This window comes from Haplochromis burtoni, unplaced genomic scaffold (genome assembly GCF_018398535.1).
Source record: "Haplochromis burtoni strain Fernald_Lab_line unplaced genomic scaffold, NCSU_Asbu1 Contig_95, whole genome shotgun sequence".
In the NCBI taxonomy this organism is placed as follows: Eukaryota; Metazoa; Chordata; class Actinopteri; order Cichliformes; family Cichlidae; genus Haplochromis; species Haplochromis burtoni.
The window spans coordinates 1,874,925-1,896,571 of record NW_024582456.1 but is presented as its reverse complement, the minus strand read 5'-3'; the positions used below and the strand labels follow the sequence as shown (position 1 = coordinate 1,896,571).

Here is a 21,647-nt window from a genome sequence, read left to right as displayed (position 1 = left end):
GACTGCTAACAGTTTAAGGCTGAAGTTAATCCTAATCTTATTCTTTTTCTCTTTTGCTCTAAACCACTTTCTGCTTTATATCCTCTTTCAGTGTGTCATGACCTCGCTCACAGCTCCATAAAAGTTCAAATGCAGGGAAGACATAAGAAAAACACAACCAGAGGATGATCAGTGTAAGCAGCAACAGAGACAGCGTGGCTAGGCCATGATCATAGTATCAAAATGTATCCAGATTTTCCCTACATTTTGATACCATCTATCCCATTTCCTCAAATAGTTGGCAGTGGGAGGTGGTTTCAGGAAGTTGCTAGTAGTTGCTTATGTGAAATTTATGTATATTTACTGCACGTATGGCACCAAGAAAGATGTGGATTCACTGATTTGTTGCTAGCAGTTGTTAGTATGAAATTGATCACAAAGAAAGTGAGTGTTTGTGGGGAGTACAAGGTTTCCAAATACCTTGCAGGTGAATGTTCTCTGTAAGTGGTTTGAGTCACTTTTTCAATGTTCACTATTTGCTTGGATAGCCAATGACAAGTGTTTGCAGACAAATTGGCATATTTCCATGCAAAGTACTGTCAACCTCAGCAACCAAAGCAATCACAAAGAGGTTTTTGGTATATCCCCTGATAGATTTCACCCAGCCACAGCCACCAAACTCCAGCAATCACTCACCGACCTCTTGGAGATTATAAAAATAAATTTCTAGTGACTGGAGGTTTCCAGAGAATTGCAAGCTGGTTTCTAGGCCTGTATGACTGAGGCCTTAGGCAATGAAACCCATGCACCACAGAAAGATATGCAGTACCACTGCACAGCCAGTACAGGTTGCAGAGGGCCATAACAAATGCAAGAGACATAAAAATAATGGTAATACTGTCTGCACCAGTTTCAAAATCATAAATATATGAGAATGAAAGCATAGCAGATAACTGATGGGATTTCATCCTGCTGTGTATAATGCCATTCAAGTACGCTCTGATGGTAGATATGCCCTTTCCTTAGTGAGTTACTTATTGAGAGGATGAATCACAGATGCTGGGAGGAATCCTTGCATTTCCCTTTTTATTATTTATTCGGCAGCATGGCACAAGGAAAGCATGCGGTGCTGGAGCAACAGGGGGAAAAAAACTGCTTGGAGAGCGGGACTAATCATGCCAGTTTCACAGCATAACAAGACAACAGTTAGAATTGGATGACGACTGGAAACCCTTAAAAGCGATGCTAGCTCTGGTCCCATTACTGCACAGCCTAACGAACACCAGCCGGGCTGTAGAGTGTATTTATGATCTGCAGGACATCTGCAAATACAGACTGATTGGTATAAAAGAAAAAGACCAAAAAAAAAAATCAATTTCACTGTCAGAGTGGACATTTAATTGCTGAGTTTCAGGAGGTCATGAATAAAGTGTGTGGCCCAGATTGTGCTGGCTGTATTCCACTCACGTTGCTCTTTGAGGGGTTGAGTGACTGCTCCCCTCTGCCAGAAGCGCCATCCTTGTCCCAGTGGCGTTCCACCTTAAAAAGAGGAATATGTGTGCCCAACTGGCTCCCTGACATTGACACACCGTGAGTCACGCTGCTGTGCTATTTCAGTATGGCTGCTGGCAAGCCAAGCCTTTCTGTAGCCTCTCCCCTCCCTGCTTTGGTCATTTGTTTGCCTCCCCTGCTATGCTGTTTTCTTGTAATTTGGACATCTGTCAAGGTGGTTTGTTTGCAACCCTGTGGTGTGATTAGGCTACCTGTGCCAAATCTGGTAAGAGAGATGTGGGTTGAAGCGAGCCTTGGCTCTAAAGACAGAGCCACAGCATGGCTGCTCCACATCTACCAAGTTTAGCGGGATAATTACAAAAGCACTGGGCGATCAAGATGCTGTGAAAGAGATGCAACAAGTCGAGAACATTCAGGTCAGTGATCACAAATGTATTCATCATGCTTGTCTACACGCTCTCCTGCAGTGTTAATGGTGGTCTTGTCAGTGTCCTAGTACTGTCTGTTCAGTCCCGCCTCGCCCTGTCACACAGTTTGCTCAACTCAGAGCCAGTGCCAGAACCTCCTCTTACACCAGGGGGAGGAAGTGGGGCAATTAACCACCTGCTGATAAAGGAGCCATACCGCACAGCCTCACACATACCCCGATATTTGGTGGATCACTCATGGACACATTCAAACCCAGACTTATGGGTGTGGTGTCACTCAGGCGCACTGCGTGAAGCTCTAGCAGAAAGCTTGCAAACATACAGTGAGCACCAAATGAGAACAGGGTTGTGCTGATTTCAGATTTGCTTTCTGATCATGTTTCATACTGAGCGTTACTAATTTGTTCATCTCTTTAATGAACATTATTGGCAGGATCACATTAACCCAGCACTTAAGTTTCCTAATGGTTAAGGTCACGCTCCACGCTCACATCATACTGTACGATGTCATTCAGTCAGTACTGAATTATTCCAACGGCACATCTCACTTCATTGAAAAGATCTTTTTTTTTATTTTTACATCATTAGCCAGACAGATATATTGCATGTTAAAACAAATTAAATAAACCATAATGAGCCTCCATTATGTTTTTTCCTTATTTTCTGTGATATATTTGTTCTGTTACTCGTCCATGCTCATACACTATATTGCCAGAAGTGTTCGCTCATCTGCCTTCACAGGAATGCTCATCTTAATCCATAGGGTTTAATATGTCGTCGGACCACCCTTTGCAGCTATAATAGCTTCAACTCTCCTGTGAAGGCTGTCCTCAAGGTTTAGGAGTGTTTATGAGAATTTTTGACCATTCTTCCAGGTCAGACACTGATGTTGGATGAAAAGGTCTAGCTCACAGTCTCCACTCTAATTCATCCCAAAGCTGTTCTGTCAGGTTGAAATCAGGACTCTATGCATGCCAGTCTAGTTATTCCACATTGACCTCGCTCATCCATGTCTTTATGGACCTTCCTTTGTGCACTGGTGTGCAGTCAGTGACCCATTCTTTCACAAATTCTTGTAGAAGTAGTCTGCATGCCCCGGTTGATTTCCTACACTTGTGGGCAGGGAAGTGATTTGAACACCTGAATTCAATTATTTGAATAGGTGAGTGAATACTTTTGGTAATATAGTGTATTAAACACGTGCAAACTTTCAAATAATGAGATCAGCTTGTGTATAAGGAACTTAGTGTGAGCCAACAGCTCAAGCTTTAGTCTAGAACATTTGGTTTCAGAAGGATTTTTTCGGTCTTAGAAGTCACTGAGGGTGGAAATTCCTAATATGGTCATTGCAGGCTGTGAGCACAGGACTGTGTACCTGCTGCTCAAACTTTCTGTTTACTAAGAGCATGCAATCAGAAGTAAGATGGCTCAAAGAAATGGGGAAAAAGCTAAAATAGCATTTTTCAGATGGTGGATGAACTGAGGAGCACCGGGATAAGAAAAATAACACATTTATGAACTGAAAATCATAAAAGATACCACAGTTGAGCCAGAAAAATAAAAGGAATTGATTTCTGGCCTAAATCAAAACTTTGTGTTTTGGTAAATCATTCATAGCTGATAAGCCATTTCAACCTCACTAACAGCATGAACGGCAGTGGCAGCTGCCGCACTGCGCTTTGCCGCTCTGTCGCGTTAAGTTGTCTTTTAGTCCCAAATCAGCATGGATCTCACTATGTGCCCTGTGTGGCAGAGCAACAAAAACCAGTCAGTGTATGTTCATGGGAGTGTCAGGAAGACGGGTTACACAAGGGCTGGCAACATATTTTTCTGGCCCATTCGGTCTTAAACAAGTATCATAACTTTCCTCTTACCTTAAAAATAAGCATACCACAAAGAACTCTACAGCATGCAGCAGACTTGTCATACCGTAGTTTTAGGAAGAGAGAGAATTTGCATTGTTATGAAATAACAGATGATAGATGTGATAAATAGATGATAGATAAAACTGTGAAAAAAGTAAGAAAGTACATGTAGGTGTTTATTAAACTGTTTTCAGCCAAGACACACACAGAGACTGGAAACCTAAACTAGCAAAAGTCTCTTTTCACATTTTTTGATTATCTTTTATTCAAACAAGAAAAAATAAAAACAAGTATGAAGGGGCTTGGCGTGTTTCCAATTCTAGGAGTGGCCAACAGGTGCACTATGGACAGAGAGGGTGTGGCCATAGTTACTGCTCCTGAGTTTCACCCGAGGACAAAATAAGCCTGCTACACCTGTACTGTCACACCGGTTAGCCTTCAAGGACACACTTTTGTTGTGGATTGTGTCTTCACTTTAAGGTATGTCAGAGCTGTTATTTTTATTTCTTCCCTTTATAGCGTTTATCGATCAACATTTTGATTTTCTTGGTAGTTTGTACAGACAAACACACACACACACACACAAAATAAACCGTCACGACTGAGTTCTCAGGTGATGTAAGTTTATAGATAAACAACTAAGCAAAAGTGATAAAGGCTCTGGGGGAGAGGTGAATGACGCCAGACATCTTTGCTTTTTGATGCCAAATACAAGCCTTTAGATCAAAACTCTTATTTTCCTGATAGTGTGTTTGCTCTCAGGTTGAAAATGGAGCCAGCATTCACGAGCGTCAGGCTAAAGGTGGCTGTGCTGTTTCTGGTGACAATTCAGCTGAGAACAGGTGAGTGTGGGGTTTTTCTTTCTTTTTGATTACATCTAAGGAATTTGTTTCAGGTTTCTGAGCATGTTGAATCAGGGAACACAATGATCACCAGCAGAAGAGTTGTTTTTCTTAGGAATTCTGAACCTGAATCTGATTTGTGATCCACACAGCAGATACAGTTCACTGTAACTCAGCTGATGATCTGACCATTTCACGTACTCACTGAAGGGTGCGTTTGTAGTGGGGATGGCTGAGAAGTACCCCGCATATCATTCATACCTTAAATTATTGTGGCTGAGGGTCAAACAGCTATGTGCATTTGCAAAGTGCGACCCTGATGGATTTTATTGTGACCAGGGGAGTAATTAGCCTCGGGCCCCCATCCAAGCTGTCTGTATTAAATATAAGAGCAGCATAAAAATGCAAAAAAAAAAAAAAAAAATTACATCAAATACGCCCAGAAAAAACCCTCAAACCTCAACGTCCCCTTCATTATTCAGATAATGCTTCCTAATTAGACCAAAAGTTCACCGCCTTATATAAAGAGCCACGACTGATTCTTTCGGCTCTATCGTGACTATTTGAGGAAAGCACCTGGGCGTGTGCATTTCCATTCACAGGAGAAATAAACAACATTAATGATGGCAGTATTCCAACCATCATATTATTTACGATGAGCGACATCCAGGGTTTAGCATTGTACGTGGCAATTCCTTTAAATTCCTCTGCATCATTGATGTAAACACTTCTACGTCTGCTTCTGCTGTTATGACGAGTCAAAAAATTATTCCAGAGAAGAAGTAGGGGTGAGCAGGAGGAAACACACACAAAACAAAACAAAAACAAAAACTGTGAGGCACCTTTGTATTTGCCAATGAGGGGAGGGCACAGGGATGTGCATGTTTGTACTGAGCTCAGTGGCTGAACCTACTGGCAAGTTAGCTCAGTGGCCTCTTCACGTGGAAATCGCATCTTCTTTAGATCCCAGTGTTTTGCCCTTGGGGGGTGCTGGGAGTTGGGGAGGGCGGCTTTCACGGTGTAAACATTTGACTGACTAATTTGTTTTTTTCCACACTCACTTCATCACATCTGCCATTGTGTACGCTTTCATAAATACCCCTGACATCCTCTGCTTTGTTGTGGTGCCACTAAAGTGCATTCCGAGTGCTTTCACAGGGTTATAGTGGATTTAATGATGAGCGATGTCAAAACAGAGGCTGATTTGATTTGAGCTCCATTTAGATATTTTCTGAAGGTTGGACACCCGAACGAAGGGGGAGGGATGGCGAGAAGATAGAGTCGAACATTATCGAGATAAATAACTCTGATCTGTTGAAATGTGTCACCACGCTATCAGTGTTGACTCTGGCAACAGTTGAATAAAAATCTAAAGCCAAAAAGAGTGAGTTAGCGGGGAGTGTGTGTCAACTCAGAGACGGCTCGTAACGAGCTCATGTGTTCAGCTTTCATCATTATTTGCCGATATATTTCAGACAATTAATAAGCCTCCAGAGTTTAATAAGTTAAATTGAATATGCAACCCCAACCCAAAAATCAAAATAAACTTTTACTTTAATTCATGTCCAAGCCCTCAAAATCTTCAGTTTGACTTAAAAGGCCTATTAGTCTCACATCAGCACTTCTTCTCCTCCCTGAGACGGCACAGGAGCGCAGGCCCAGAGCTTGAATGCCATTAAGTGGGAGAAATATTAATACGTTTGAGAGCGAAATTCATTTTATTCTGTCTTCTTTCTGTCTCTTAACTTGGGTACACGACTGTAAGAATCCAATGGAGAAAGAAAGCATTGTTCTAAGTTAGACGGAGCTTAATAGAATTTTTGGTTTCATCCCATGTTAACAGAGGCGATGCAGATAACATCCACGGGGCCGCAGACCATTCAGTATGCAACGGGAACGACTGTTAAACTGGGATGCACCTATACTCCAGCCGCAGCAGACACAGGACCGCTGGATATTGAGTGGTCCAACGTCAGTCCAGACATGACACAGAAGGACACAGTGGTATGTTGCATGTGTGATGACAGAGAGGAATTATAGAAAGACAGAGAAAATATTGCATTTAGGCTCAGTTAGCTGGAAAACCTGAATCAAAAAATAAGACATTACTCAGTGCAAATCTTGCCTCTCAGATCTTATCATATTCAGGTGGCCAGACCCACTACACGGACAACAGCGTCTCCAAAAGGTTCAGTTTCACAGGGAACCCCGACCAGGGAGATGCTTCGATCTCTATCACTGGTGTGACAGTCTCAGACACCGCCACATACCAGTGTAAAGTCAAGAAGCTCCCAGGCATTGACATGAGAAAAATCACACTGGTTGTGTTGGGTGAGGACAAATTGCTTTTTTTGTTTTGCTTCTTTTTTTTTTAACCGGTCTAACTTGTTTCATTTCTCAGCCGTCTGCTTTTAAATGTGCTCATTCACGTGGAATGCAAAGGCTCCTCCATTCTTTCTGTCTCAGTAGATTACCTCACTGCAGCCATACCCAGATGCTTCAGTGTTGAATCAGAGCATTGCACTAAAATAGTTTTTGTGCCATATGGGTGTTTCTTTCTTTTTTTTCATTAGTTCCCCCATCAACGCCAAAGTGTTGGGTTGAAGGTGGTGAGGAGAAAGGAAGCACAGTCTCCCTCCGCTGCGTATCCCGTCAAGGATCCTCTCCCATCAGCTATGTGTGGACGAGAGAAAACGGAGCTGCAATTCCATCCACTGCTACTCAAAGTAAGCAACTTAGCACCAGGATGCCTTTTTCTAAGAATGCTCTTCTCTAAACACTAATGCGGCTGTGTTTGTGTAGGTAATGTGCTTGTACTCAGTGCTGTCTTCTTTCATTAAGACCAACAGAGTGGGGAGCTTCTGATAAAGAACCATACAGACAGCAACACTGGAACTTATGTCTGCGAGGCAGCAAACGCTGTGGGCAAAGGGCAGTGTAAATACGTACTGCGTGCATACAACCGTAAGTCTACAATATCATCATCTTATTTTCAGTTTAACAGCTCTGAACACTCATATCCTGAAGGTACCTTTTTTGACTTGCTTTTATGCAAAATCACATATAATCCTCTTGTTGGATTTGGAATTCAAGAAGGTGAGCTGCACACGTTTGATTTCTAAGCAATACATTGCCTCTTCCAGCTACCAATAAAGCAGGTGTGATAGCTGGCGCTGTGATAGGCGCTCTGCTGCTTCTGCTGCTCCTCCTGCTTCTCATCTGGCTTCTCATCTGCTGCTGCCACAAGCGTCGCTACCAGAAGGAGGTCGCGAATGAAATAAGGTATTTTATGGCCGTTTGAGGCATCTGTCAAACGATCTCAGATCGGTGTAGCAGCTTAACTGAGAACCTGCGTGACTCTGCTTTCCCAGGGAGGATGCGCAGGCCCCGGAGAGCAGGCCCCCGAGCAGGAACTCCAGTATGCACTCCAGCCGACACTCCAGCCTCCGCTCGGTGATGGGATACCGCACTCACCACGGCGTCATCTACAGTTCCGTAAGGGGCAATCTGCCTACGGTCAATGAATCGGGCCCAATCTTCACAAATGGAAGCAATGGGTCGACCACAGGCGGGGAGATACCCGCTCACCTCACATATGACCCTAAATATGGATACGCCGTGTGACCACAAACCTCAAGCCTAACAGGCTCTTAATTTTATTTTTAGTGCTCAACTACACTTTATGATAAAAAAAAAAAGACTCACCACCTTTTAAATAATATTCTGTGTCTGAAGTATATAAGGGCCAAGAGGTGCAATAATATATACATGTTTTTTAAACCAGGGAACAATGGGAGTGTTTGCATAGCTACTGACTCATAAAATCCTACCCTCATGTGACATATTATATGTATCAGCTGACTTTCATGAAGCACTTTAGCACATCACTGCTAGTGTAAAGCAAACAGAAGAACAGGTTTTCATAATCACAAATAAGATTTGCTTTGTTTTTTTTTTAATTTTTAAAACTGTATGTAAAATGTATATAGCAAAGCAATTATTTTTTATTATGATGCTTTTTTTCCTTCTTGTTATTTTTTTTATTTTGTACAGTTTAATGTTTTAATTGGCAAGTCAAGGCGAACAATAAATGTAAATGGCATTCGGGTGTTTGTGTTGTCGGTCCACATGGGTCACATGTGTACAAATGTAACTTAATTAGAGAGATTAATGAATGAAGAATCCATTAAAATAAATATCTAGTGCAAAGTTCTTGTTTAAAAAAACCCTCAAAATCTTGGTCATTTAATATGCTCGATGTGTTCTCACAGCTTTCACAGTTGCTGCTATTTTCAGGGGTGTAAGTGGCTCGATAATTGGGGACACTTTAGAATAGTTAGCTTTACCTCTGACCCTCTTTATGTCAGTTTGCCTTCTGGTAAAAATAATAATAATAATAATAATTTGTAGAGCAAAACGAAGCAGAATTGCCTCGTTCATGTCCTGTGCAGGGATGCATGTCTGATCTTTTTGGGGAGGGGGTAGGAAGAAGGTAAACTAGCTCTTAGTCTAACTTTGGAGGTACTGACCTGCAGCTGACACCTTCAGTAAGCAGAGTCAGCACTGTGCCTGCAGCCCCACCTCTCTTTTGAAGAGAGGTGGGGCTGCAGGCACATCTCCTCCTGATCCCATCTTCAAAAGGTGCGTATATTGAATGAATACGAGCTGCTGGTAGTGGTGTGGCTTGGTCAGTATTCTGTTTCCAGTCCCCTTCAGGGCAAGGGGCATCCCATCCCAACCCACCACACAGCTACACCAAGAGACTGGCATAACACAGTGTTTAATGTGCCTCTGCTGTGCTTGACTTTGTCGTTTGTTTGCTTCCCAAGAAGACAAACACATCCTCTGTGGGTCCGTGTTAATGTCTGTGACTTTCTGTTTGCTCTAACCAGTATGTTTTCCCCCTTTCTTTCCCAGTAAATGCACATCCGTCAAGCTTTCTCATGTGCTCACACGTTAGCCTGTCCTTTGATCCATGCAAGAAGCAGGAAAACGGATACAATAATTAATTACAAATACTGTTCTGGAAGCCTTGTTGGAAAATCGCAGTCTTGCTTTGGAGGGCAGAAGTTTTAACAGGGTTGGCATAGTAAAAGAAATTGTATTATTATTATTTTTAGAAAAAAGAAAAGGCTACCACCGCAGTCTGCTTTCAAAGAGCTTTTGTGCAACAAAAAGGCAGAATCTGTCCTTGAAATTTGGCTTAAGGTGATTTTTTTTTTTTTTTATAAAGAAAAGTGTGACTGCAGACTGTTGGGAAAGCCATACTGTGTGCTTATGAAATCAGCATCTTGCTTGTTTTGACTGGATAAATGGAGTAAACAAGAAATCTAAATAGAGTTGAACTATAATTTAAGTCAGCACCTCATTAAAAAGAAAGTTGGGGTGCTCCACAGCACAAGCTAAAGTGATAAGGTGCTGCATGAGCACGGCTTGTGAAGGTGACTTAAAGGTGATTTGCTGTTCTTATCAGGTAAATGGGCGTGTGGGCGGTTTGGTGTTTGTAAATATGTGGCGGACAGCAGGAATAAGTATTTGCATGCGGCGCGTGTTGGATTGTGGTTTGTGGATTGGCTGTGCTGCACTGACAGACGTACAGTAAAGTCATTGGATATCAATATGCACTGCTCAAAAAAAAATGGAAGGACTTTTTAATCAGAGTGCAGCCTCAAGTCAATTAAACTTGTGGGATATTGATCTGGTCAGTTAAGTCGCAGAGGGGGTTGTTAATCAGTTTCAGCTGCTTTGTTGGTCATGAAATGAAACGAGAGGGGCAACAATGAGACAATACCCAAAACAGGAATGGTTTTACAGGTGGAGGCCACTGACATTTTTCCTTCCTCATCTTTTCTGACTGTTTTTTCACTAGTTTTGAATTTGAAGTCAGTGTTATTATTGGCAGCATGAGGTGCCAAGGTTTGCTGTGTCTCCCAGCACAGTCTCATGAGAATGGAGGAGACTCTTTGAGACAGCCAGTTACTTAAGGAGAGCTGGACAGGGTCATAAAAGGTTCTTCCCGTATTAGTAGGACTGGTATCTGGAGGAATAGCATGGGCACTGCCAGAGCTAAAAAATGGCCTCCAGCAGGCCGCTGGTGTGAATGTCTCTTACCAAACAACCAGAAATAGGCTTCATGATGCCCAGTACTGTGCAGCTCGATTGGAATTTCCCATAGAATCCCAGAATTGGCAGGTCCACCGCTGGCACCCTGTGCTTTTCACGAATGAGAGTAGGTTCACCCTGAGTACTTGTGACAGACGTGAAAAAGTCTTGATAAGCTGTGGAGAATGTTATGCTGCCTGTAACATCATTCAGCATCATTAGTTTAGTGATGGTTCAGTGATGGTTTGGGAAGGCATTTCAATCAGGGACACACAGACCTCTACAAGCTTGACAACAGCGCCCTAACTGCCTTTAGGTATCTGGATTAAAGTTCCTTCGGGTGATGTGATGACAGTATGCAGGCAGTTCTATGACAATGAAAGAATTGATACCCCTGAATGGATGCAAATCTCTGGGACATTGTGTTTTGGTCCATACAATGCTGCCAGGTTGCAGCTCAGACTGTCCAGAAGCTCATCGATTCCCATTGAGATCTGATGTTTTCAAATTGTCCCTTTAATTATTTATTTATTTTTTTTGATCTGTGTATAATGAGCACATATCCTGTCCACCTCATGTCAATGCAAACCAGCTGTCGCCACTACCTGTGGTCAGGGATGATGCAAATCGTACCCAATGTGAAAATATAAATCCCCATGAAAAGAAAACTTAGATCCAAGACTTTCACCTTGCGTGTGCATCCTGCAGACAACTCCAGGCAAGGATTAATGCTTGAATAAACAAAACAAAACAAAGGATTCCTCAGCTGCTACCAAAGTTATTGAGCCAGACAGGGTATTGTCACGACTAACAGGCAAAGGGAACGTAAGCAGAAACCTTCAGTTGGATTCACGGCAATAAAAAACACAATATCTGACCCAGGTGAGCTTCGCTAGTGTAGGAATTTCCTACACTAATTACTCTAACCTTCTTACCTCACTTGTTTGCTTTGCATGTGACCACCTTAAATTTCAGAATTGGCATAAAATTCAAACATTGACCAAAGATTTTAATTGGGCCTGTTTGTATCTGTTTAATGAATTTCAAATGCTAAATGTGTGAATCTTTTCCTCGGGCCTTTCTGACAAGCTATGACTGATTCAATTCTGTGACAGAAATGAAGAATCATCTGATTTTGGAGTGTGTGTATATAATTTCTTATTCCTCTTCCCCCCTTCTTGTCATCTCTTTGAACGCAGCAAAACCAAAGCACTTCAGAAGCCCACACAGACTGCTGAGTGTTGCACGGAGACTTAAAGACTACGGTATCCTTGTTAAAGTTTACGGCACAGAAGAGTTTGGGGTTATGCTTGTGTTAATTAAATATCCCCTCTGGGTAATGACGGGTGTGCTGGGCATCACCACTGTCTTTTTTAATTCCTATATCTCTTTGATGAGTGTGTTGAACTACAAGGAGAAAAAGCAGTGGACGCCTTGTGAAACTATCACCATGGCTCTGTCGGTGGCCAGTATTGCTCACCAGATGACTTGCTACTTCTGGATGACCATGGATGAGGTGGACAGTAACTGCCAGATTGCCCAGATAGGCTACGCTATCCTGCTGGTGCTTACCTTCAGCTTCAAGTTCATCATCATGTGGAACAGCAGCTTTCTCACTTTCTACTACAGCACCAAACTGGTTCACGAACCCAACCACTGCTACACACACGCCCAAGATGTCATTGTCAAGCATGTGACCATAGCTGTGATTCTCATCCCTCTGTTTGGTTTTGGCACCTGTTTGCCAATGTTCGTGTTGTTTAACGCTGGCAACCCAGCAGCTGCTGGAAACGCTGTTGGCAACATCACCTACAAAGCAAATGGAGACTGTGGACTTGTATTCTCTGACACCACTTCTGTGAAGGTTTATCAAGTCATGTACTTGCTCCTCTCTGATGTATTTCCAGGGGTGGTCATGGTGAAATGCTGCATCTCCATCTCTGTTCACCTGGCCATCCATCTCCAGCACATGAAAGCTAGCACCAATGGAACCCACCCTCCAAAGCTGGGCACTCAGATAAGGGTCATCGAAATGGCTCTTGGTCTAGTGGCCAACTTCCTTGTCCTGCTCGTGGTTGACCTGTATGTCAACTACAAAATTGTGGTGCACCAAGAGAGCACCCTCTCTCTCACAATCTTTTTCACATCACTCTACACAACCGTTGCTGCCGTGGTGCTCATCTACGGCAAGAGGACTCTTTGGAAAACGCTGATACATGATTTTAACTTCTGGCTTAGTGAATAACTGTATTTGTCTTGTCTGAAGGTGCCCGAACAAAAGACTCAAGCCAGCCTTCCTTCAAAAGTTAAAAACTGGGGGACAAAAAAAAGCCAATTTGCTTTCTGCTGGAGGTCTTTGTGCTGAAATCAATTGGTCATTGTCTGAACTTATTAAAAAACTTTGAAGTATTCTTTTATCTTTTGTGCTAGCAATTTCAGTAATGACTACTGTCCTGCTGCATCACCATTAATTACAGTTTCTTGCATCAGAATGGGATTTTAGCTGTGCTGGCCACTTAGAGCTCTGCAAGTGAATGCACACCGGGGCCATATAACCAGCTGACCAGGCCAGTACCTATGAATATTAATATTTCAGTAGTACAAATAATAAGTTAGGACTGTAAAACAGATCCCAAAGCATGCGTGCTTAGACATGATGTAACTTGGGGCCCATCTGAAAACGTTAAAAAATACATGTGACTGAGGTAAGAGTACAGAGCATATTAATAAAACAGGAACGTATGCAGAACCTGGCTTTAAGAGTTTTTCCCCCTTTCACTCAGGTTGCAGATAGTTTAAGCTGCACACAGGGACTGGAGTAACCTGCATGTTAGCTGGAAGGATGCCAGGCCAAATCCCCGCACCATATGAGGGGAAAAAAAACACAAACCCGATGAAGAGAAGCCCCCCCCCCAAACCCAACATCCTTTTTAGTATATGTGTTCGCTGGCCCTCGACAGAATCGTGTATACCTGCACTCGACAGCTCCCAGGTGTGACTTTATGTAGCTGTTGCTGAGAGTGTGGATATGAAGCTGGTGTTCCTGAAAAGTGCACTTATGCCCAGCAAACCTACTCTGAGTAAATAGAGGGGCTTTTTTATAAAAAGGAAAAAATGAAAAAAATAATGCAGCAGACCTCCTTGCAATGCTACATTAGTTCACACCCTCTGGCACCACCTAGTGAGGTTCAAAGCAGAGATACAATAGTGCAGCTAATCCCACTACACACAGAGACTCGGGATCCCTCCAGCTGTTAAACGGACAAAGTAAGAAAGGGCGTATTATCCTTTGATGCAGGGGAGTTAAGTCGTACCAAGGCCTCCGCTTCCATTCCTGTCGTCTTCCCCTCTCCCTGTTGGAGGGAGCTGGATTCAACATAACAGGGGCAAGTTAGGTTAAAGATGAGGCCAAGAACAGCTCAATACAATAAAAGGAACCAAAAAATAAAAGCGCTAATATGGCTACAAATGGCCATTTCTTCAGTGATTAACTGAAAGAAATGGCTACAGTTGTAGCTGCTCAAACTGGACCCAGTCTTAACTACCATATGCACATACGGTAGACTAAAGCTGTTTTATTGATCACTTTTGGACTTTTTCCTTTGACAGTTAAAGCAATGAATAAATAAATAAATAAATAAATAAATACTTGTGTTTTTTAAAACTACACTGCATTTAGTGGAAGATAAAACAAGATGCAAATTAAGACTTAAAAGACAAAAGGCAATAAATGTGATAATTATCATTTTAAATGAATCCAGGCTGGGACCTTTCCATATGGAGTTTGCATGATCCCTCTCTGCAGGTACTCAATCTGCAGTCCAAACATATGCATGGGGTTGAGTTAACTGGTGATTCCTAAATTGGCCACAAGTGTGAATGTGTGCAACAGATCGATGACCTGTTCCAGGGTGTACCCTGTGTCCTGCCCTGTGGATAGGCTCCAGCAACCCCAAATCAGATGGATGGATGAAAAATAAATATTCCACCTGGAACTTATATGTTGTCTACGAACTAAGGAGGACAGTATGTCTTATTTTTGCATTCACAGCTTGTTTCTGCTGACCCCAAGTGACCAAAAAAATCCTGCAGGTTGAAAAATAAAATAAATTATTGAATTTTATATCAAATTTTATACCGGAAATTAATTTATAATGACTTGTAAATATTCTGAAAAGCAGCCGCCCAAGCTTCCGCAGTAAGATCTAAATTAAAATACAGTGGACTGGAATAAAAGAATTAAAGTAGCAGAAATATCTAAGAGAAGTATCTCAGAATTGTACTTAAGTACTTTGTTATGTCTGATAAATGAAGTGTAAGAGTTTGCAACTGTGTTGTGGAAAAAATGTTTCAAACTTCGACTGAGTGCTGTCTCAAGGAAATGGAAATTGTGTGAGTGACCTCAGACTGTGGAATGACTCAGACACTCCGATGTGCCACTGGCTTGTAAGTCAGCTGAGAGGAGACTGGAAAGACGTCTGCAACAGAAAGGAACAATGCTGTTGTGATTTCTGCCCTTGGAATTGTTACAGCATTAAGCCGCAAACCTCTTACACTATGAGGTTGTTTCCATGGAGATGTTCCCGAGTATCCAGCTAAAGTTGGCAGTTATCACGTTGCTTCCTTTGCATGAGTGAACATCCCTTTAAATGTCCACTGCCCATGAGACTTGAAGGGAGAAAGATACCCCCGCACCTCACTATCCAACAGGAAGGAAGAGGCCATTAACAATACAGATTAGCAACACCAGCACCATCCCACAATTCCTAGAAGAATTGCGTAAAGTCCTCCCTGCTTTCACACGAAAAGCCTCTCCAGCCTATGCACCAGTGAGCTAAAGCAAAGTATCGTTTACCTACACCAACTCTAATTGTGTTTGAAATGCATAGGTCACCACTTCTGTGTCTAGTTTGTTGATGTTTTGAGCTTGAGTGGGTAATTTTTTTTCACACCATCAACAGCATCCCGATAACTGTCTGTGTGAGTGCTGCGTTTCCACCGAGGGTACAGAGGGTAATCTGTATTCTGTATGGAGGCAAGATTGCAGCTAAAAGGCTTTTTTTTTTCAAATAATCATAGTCATCAAAAAAAGGGAAAAAAATAGGGAGTCTGCAGGCATTTCAGAAACTGCTTTATTTCTGTTAAGTCAACAACAGCTTGTTCATAAAAAAGATCATCATATATCTCTTGAGGCATTGTTTGTATAAAACGTCTTTGATGCACGTTAAGGAATTTCCACTGTACAAAAGAAGTTAATCCCTTGTAAAAACAATGTAAATTTAATAAAACACTGGCAAATTAACAAAAGATTCAACTCTATCATTCTTAAAGCACTTTTACATGCAGAGATTTTGCACATACTGTTTCTTTTAGAACATTTTGACAGCGCACAGGAAAAAGTGTATATTGAAATCATACTAAAAATTACACTGCACTCAAAATAAACAATCTCTGTACACACTGGGTGTGCAAAACTAAGGAAATACGTACTCAATTCAACGAATAGCAATAATTTACTTAAAAATTTATTGATAAAAAAGAAAATCTACCCACACCTGAAATATCAAACTAAAGTGAACTCCAGAGGTATGTATGCTTGTAGCACATAGCGTTTAGGGTTCTTTAAAGGACCAGTTAGAAAGTTTGGAAAATTTACTCTCTTGACAAGAGAAAGAGACTATACCACTTACATCATTGTCTAAATGATGACTCCATAACCTACAGTTAGCTTAGCATTAGGACTGAAAACAGCTGCCGACTGGAATCAATTCAGATCTCATGATTTCCTCTGGGATTAATAAAATATCCTAATTTGTTCACAAAAGAGGGAAACGTTGTGTTTTACATGTGGCAGAATGAGTATCTCTTGGCCAAGAGCAGTAACTTTCTGATCTTATTTCTGATTGCCACACATTGTCATCTTTAAACTAAAGGTTTCTTATAGTTTCGTGATTTGATTTATTAAGTGAGCTTTACAGATGGCAGGTGTATTTTTGTGTCTTCTATGTCTAATGCTAAGCTAAGCTAACCTTTTGGCTTAAATTCAAGCAACAACCTGGAAGTGCAAAAAACACAGATCACCTGAAGCTGGCTCCAAAAGTGAGTCAGTCCCCATAGTCTCTTGTGTAAAAATACCCAGAGATGAAGTGAATGTTTATAGCCAGGTACAATACTTGTTTTGGGATTGTATGTATAATTAGCTTCAGTCATGGTTCAAAGTTAAGGTCATTTGAACTGTTACAAAAATGAAACCATCTGATCCAAGAAGAGTTGGCCAAAACTGAAACAAACAAATCTGTTTATGTCAGCTGATCTATTAGAATATAAGATCACCAAATGTTGCCATTAGTCTATATCTGCTGGGCACCAATGCAAACATGGACCTGCTGTTGCTGTTTTTTTTTTGTTTTTTTAACTGGAATTTCCTGGAATAGTTTCATCTTACCCATGGATGCAGCTTAGCTGATAACTTAGCACTACACTCAGTGGCCTAAATATGGTCACTTCCTGTTCCAGAAATGCAAGCTGTCATGATTTTAGCTAAATTGGAGGCTTCAAAAATATAGAAATCACAAGCCAATCAGTGATGTCATTCGTCTTTTATACACAGTCTGTGCTCTATGCTACATGCCCACTAAAAAGGTACAAGAGTGGCATCTATGATCTTGTCTCCTAACCAATGCAAATAAGCAGATTTTCCAAAACGTCCTTCACTGAACCTCACCATCAACATGATGTAGTTTAGTTTGGATGCACAGGTTACAGTATTCAGTTCATCATCAGCATCAAAACAAACGCATAATCTGCAGCACATTCAATAATGCCATCCAGTGTCTCTGAAACATTGTGGTTTAGACACCATCAACAAACAATAACTACATTCTGTACATTGTTTTCCCTGCTCTCAATCAAGTTCGATATGAATCTAATGCAGCTTTTTACTGTTCAAATATGGAATGCTGGTAAACAGCTAGAAGGGAAATGATTCATCCAGTGTCACTCTATAAGCACACACACTGTTCAACCACAACATTAAAACCACCAGCTCTGAGTAGGTTCCCCTCATGACACTCGGACACAGGCCACTGATAGGGGACCACACAGAATGTCTTGTGCTGTCTGGGACTGGGACATCGGGAGCAGATCCTTTGTCCCCTGAGGGTTTGGTGCATTTTGTGGAAGCATCATAGGACTGAAATCTGGGAAGTTTGGAGGCCAGGTCAATGCTTTGGGCTGTTTTGGATGCTTTCAAGTAGGTCCTGAGCAGTTTTTTGTGGTGTAGGAAAAGAGCCCATTGCTACCAGCTGCTTTTCCCATGGGTAGCTGTGCTTGGTCTGCAGCAGCTTTAGCAGGTGTTTGTGGTTAAATTAACATCCACACGAAAGCCCAAACTTCCCAGGACGATGCTGGATTATAATGAGATGATCAGTGTTCGTTTCTCCTGCGTGTGGTTTAAATGTTGTGGCTGATTAGTCTACAAATAAAATATAACATTACAACATTGATCATTCCTTGTTCACCACATTCGCTTTGTGTTAAGAAAAAAAAAAGTATCTTTTCTAAAAAGAGAATTAAAATCTGTACCTGAAAATCATATATCCATTTTTTGCACGTTAGTACCCTTATTGACAGTCTATTGACAGAAATCCCAAACCTAAACTTCCTTGCAGCTTAACAACAAAATTAAAAGGACTGCTTGGAACTATAATCAACTTGCATCAGAAATATGCTTCCCATTGAAAATCTGATGGTCCTGCAATCTGTACCTTGCTGTGGGGTTTCCACTCTGCCACAAATGAACCTATGTTTATAAATCACAGCCAAATCATAGAATTTGGGGGGTAATAATCTTACTGGGGGGGGTGCTCATAGGACGGGAACATTGACTTCCGTGCCTTTGGAGGCGGTGGAGGAGGCTTGCTCTCAATTTTCATCGGGAGTGGAGGCGAAAACTTCGGGGAAAAAGAGAAGAGTGCTCGTGTTAGGACTTCAAATAAAAATAAAAACGGAATATTTTAGCGTTTACATGACATTAAATATGTATTTGTAAGGGGGTGTGTGAGATTTTCTCTGAGCAGACGTACCTCTGTAGAAAACCCGGAGTTGTCAATCTCATGCGGGTGTTTCTTTGGTGGCATAGGTGGAGGAGTCCCTGGAGTGTCAATGGTTCTGACATCATTGTCAGTGAGAAGTGATGAATAACCTACGACAGGAGAGAGGAAATAAAAGCTTTTCAGGCCACATGCATCAGTGACTACGAGGTGTGTGTGTGACCTGATTAGGGCTTCAGACCAGAATGCGCTTACACAACGGAGCCCTCCTGTTTCTGCATGTGTAAGGCATAACTTTAAGAGAAAATAAAACGATGACATGCAGTGTTTGACTTTTTTTGGAGGTGGGGGGGTAACATACTGGAGCTGCGTGGTGTTTGCGGTGTGTGTGGAGAGGCAGGTAGAGGGCTGAGCGGGTTAGACAAGCTGAGCTGAGATGAAACCCCCTGAAACAGGGAGAGGGTAAGCCGGCGATCTCCCAGCTGTAAACTCTTGGGCCTCTGCTGCTTCTCTGGAGGAGTCTAGAATGAAAGTGGAAAACACAATGCAAAACCATTTAAGCACAACGGGACTGCTCCCAATTCACAGTTAAAACACTTGACACAATAACAACACGGCCTTTTTAAGTACCTTTGTTTAGTGCATGTTACAGGGGAATAAGAATAACAGAAGAAATATGAAGTGTGTAAACAGTTCTTGGGCATAAGGCCTTACCTCATCTCCATCTGACTGCCTCTCAAGGAGGTTCTGGGATTTGCTCACACTCCACTCCTTTCTGTTCTTTCTAGCAATCCTATTGTCTTCATCTGAGCGGGACAGAACAGACGCTCTGCGATCTCTGGGACGGGACAACAAGGAACTGTTTGTGAATGAAGCAGATATAGAATCAGATGCATAGACGGTGCATTTTTTTTTCCAAACAAGGAAAACAAAAGTCATTTTAAAGGTAAGCAATGTCTAGACAGGATGGAAAGGTAGATAAAAATAAGCAGCACAAGGATGCTGGGACTAACTCTTGGGAGGAAAGGCAGGAGGGCCCGTCTGAGGAAGCAGAGCCGCTGGAAAGGCCCGAGGAGGCGTTGGAGATGGTTGAGATAGTGGACATGCGACGCAGGGTGGAGGGCAGGATGTAGGGCATCACCACCGAGCCCACGCGACTCTTCTTCTGCTCGGTGAGAGAGCAGGGCTGGGACACACAAATGGGATTAAGCGTCACTGGGGGGAGGAGAGGAGATCTTGGCAGGGAAGGAGCACAATGACAGGCAAAACACAGGTCGCAATAGATTGGCTAAAGGAAGATTTATGGTCCTGCACTAATATAATGTACACTCTGCTTTGAATGAGAACCATTTGATAGGAAGGCAAGAGGGCCAATAGCTTAAGTTGGCACCCTCTTACATTAAATTGAGTTTTTGAGCTGGCAACACACCAAAGTTATGACGCCATATTGCTTCTCCACTTTCTCCCGAAGGTCTTGGAAGCAAGTGACCAGGCGGTTGTGCAAGGGTTTCAGCTGCTCCGTTGTCCTCTCCTCGTGGACGCGAATTCCGTCTGCCAGGAGGGGGATCTGGAGGGGGGAGAGGAGTACCTAAGTGTTTTAGAAGGCTGCTGTCATGGATACCGTGGCAATGACAAGCGAAGGATTTACCTGCAGGGCGATGAGGCGTTTAAGTTCCTCAATGTGTTGACGGTCCTCTGGGTGCGCTTGGATGTAGGCGTTTGTGAAGAAAGCCTGCAGAGAATGGAACCAGAATGAAAATTGGGCAACTTGGGGTCTTTTTGTGTTGTTAAAGCATTGTCACTTAAAATACAGCTACTGGCTACATTGAATAGAGCTCCAAAGAGTGGCAAAGAGGCCACAGTGGTATACTTATGAATACAATCTTGTAGCTCATAACAAGCAACAGGCCAGCCAGAAGTTTTGAGTGGGGGAGAAAAAAAAAAGGATTTAGAAATTATAATTCACCATTATTGTTTGGAGTTGAATTAATTATGTTTTATTAGAGGGCTTTGGCAGTAGTTGGTCGATTGAATGCTTTATATTCTGGCTCAAAAAAAAAAAAGTTAAGAGCTGTGCAAGCGACATGAAACCAATTCAGCAAACAATGCAGTCTGCAAGGAGAAGCAGTGAGACACTGTTCTACTATAGTTTAATAGATGTAAAGGGTGGCTTCTAGTGTGCACTGTACATATTCAATTTGAAAAAGAAAAAAAGGAGCCTTTTTTCCCCATTTGTACAATTTACATTGCTGTTGTCGCAGTAAATGATCAATTCATACAGCCTGCCAAACACTTGGCATGTCCACATGTCCACATGCAGTATTTCTACACCACCACCTACACCAGAAATACAAAAAACGCAGGTGAATTCAAAAGATCATTTTTGGTATGAAGTTCTGTTCGCTGTCATCTGGGTCACGGATGACTTTGTTGTTCTTTGTTCTTTTTTTGTTCCCATGGTGAAAATCTTCAAGAGTTCTTATGCGACTAAAGCCACAATGACAAAGCTTATTTCTATCTACTGACTTCTCATTTGATGATGTGATATCAGGAATGCTCAAAAACACACAGAAATAATTACCCTTTCATGCAGAGATGAGCCTAACAATGAGAAGTATTGTAACAAGGTGAAATGCATCAAAATCCATGTTTTCTCAGAGGACAGTATGTTCTCTGTGATCTCTGTGTGCTCCATGAGCACTGCTGTTCCTTTAATTCAATCATCAGATTAGAGTTTGAATCTGTCCGTTACTTTAGTTAATGACCGTATAACTGCATTCACAGTACTGCACGAGCAGTGTTGGTCAAGTTACTTGAAAAAAGTAATCAGTAACTAATTACTGATTACTTCCCCAAAAAAGTAATCCC

At 42.0% G+C, this 21,647-nt stretch overlaps 3 protein-coding genes across 5 annotated transcripts in view; 2 read left to right on the top strand and 1 right to left on the bottom strand.

The window, feature by feature from the left end:
- Positions 1-4,130: 4,130 nt before the first annotated feature.
- On the top strand, positions 4,131-8,609 carry vsig8b (V-set and immunoglobulin domain containing 8b). 2 transcript variants are annotated; one of them, XM_005927004.3, is made up of 8 exons: positions 4,131-4,264; positions 4,547-4,626; positions 6,470-6,630; positions 6,759-6,957; positions 7,200-7,352; positions 7,468-7,590; positions 7,770-7,908; positions 7,998-8,609. In XM_005927004.3, exons 2-8 carry the CDS (start codon positions 4,554-4,556, stop codon positions 8,248-8,250), a joined length of 1,101 nt encoding a protein of 366 aa, XP_005927066.1. In that variant the 5' UTR covers positions 4,131-4,264; positions 4,547-4,553; the 3' UTR covers positions 8,251-8,609. The 2 variants fall into 2 exon arrangements, with proteins under 2 accessions (XP_005927066.1, XP_005927065.1); XM_005927003.3 differs by having other exon boundaries at positions 4,191-4,264; positions 4,532-4,626.
- Positions 8,610-9,241: 632 nt separating this feature from the next.
- On the top strand, positions 9,242-13,626 carry LOC102300395. The gene has a single exon (XM_042222814.1). The coding sequence runs from the start codon at positions 11,846-11,848 to the stop codon at positions 12,971-12,973; it is 1,128 nt and encodes a 375-aa protein (XP_042078748.1). The 5' UTR covers positions 9,242-11,845; the 3' UTR covers positions 12,974-13,626.
- Positions 13,627-17,142: 3,516 nt separating this feature from the next.
- The window catches only part of dock5 (dedicator of cytokinesis 5), a 38,464-nt gene continuing 33,959 nt past the window's right edge, over positions 17,143-21,647 (bottom strand). The window contains exons 45-51 of one of the 2 annotated variants that reach the window (XM_005927001.3): positions 20,428-20,511; positions 20,209-20,346; positions 19,793-19,965; positions 19,494-19,617; positions 19,141-19,300; positions 18,813-18,931; positions 17,143-18,680 (exon numbers count right to left, since the gene is read on the bottom strand). In XM_005927001.3, coding sequence (XP_005927063.1) covers positions 18,579-18,680; positions 18,813-18,931; positions 19,141-19,300; positions 19,494-19,617; positions 19,793-19,965; positions 20,209-20,346; positions 20,428-20,511 — 900 coding nt within the window. In that variant the 3' untranslated portion in view covers positions 17,143-18,578. Of the gene's footprint in view, positions 18,681-18,812; positions 18,932-19,140; positions 19,301-19,493; positions 19,639-19,792; positions 19,966-20,208; positions 20,347-20,427; positions 20,512-21,647 lie in introns of both variants that reach the window. The other variant, XM_005927000.3, reaches the window with a different exon arrangement.

What these genes read in the sequence shown, in the direction of transcription:
- LOC102300395 (XM_042222814.1), top strand. Translation starts at nt 11,846, where the DNA reads ATGAAGAATCATCTGATTTTGGAGTGTGTGTATATAATTTCTTATTCC.
- vsig8b (XM_005927004.3), top strand. Translation starts at nt 4,554, where the DNA reads ATGGAGCCAGCATTCACGAGCGTCAGGCTAAAGGTGGCTGTGCTGTTT. An exon ending in TGACACAGAAGGACACAGTG is followed by an intron (nt 6,631 to 6,758) that starts GTATGTTGCATG and finishes CTTGCCTCTCAG; the next exon opens with ATCTTATCATATTCAGGTGG. An exon ending in GAGGTCGCGAATGAAATAAG is followed by an intron (nt 7,909 to 7,997) that starts GTATTTTATGGC and finishes CTGCTTTCCCAG; the next exon opens with GGAGGATGCGCAGGCCCCGG.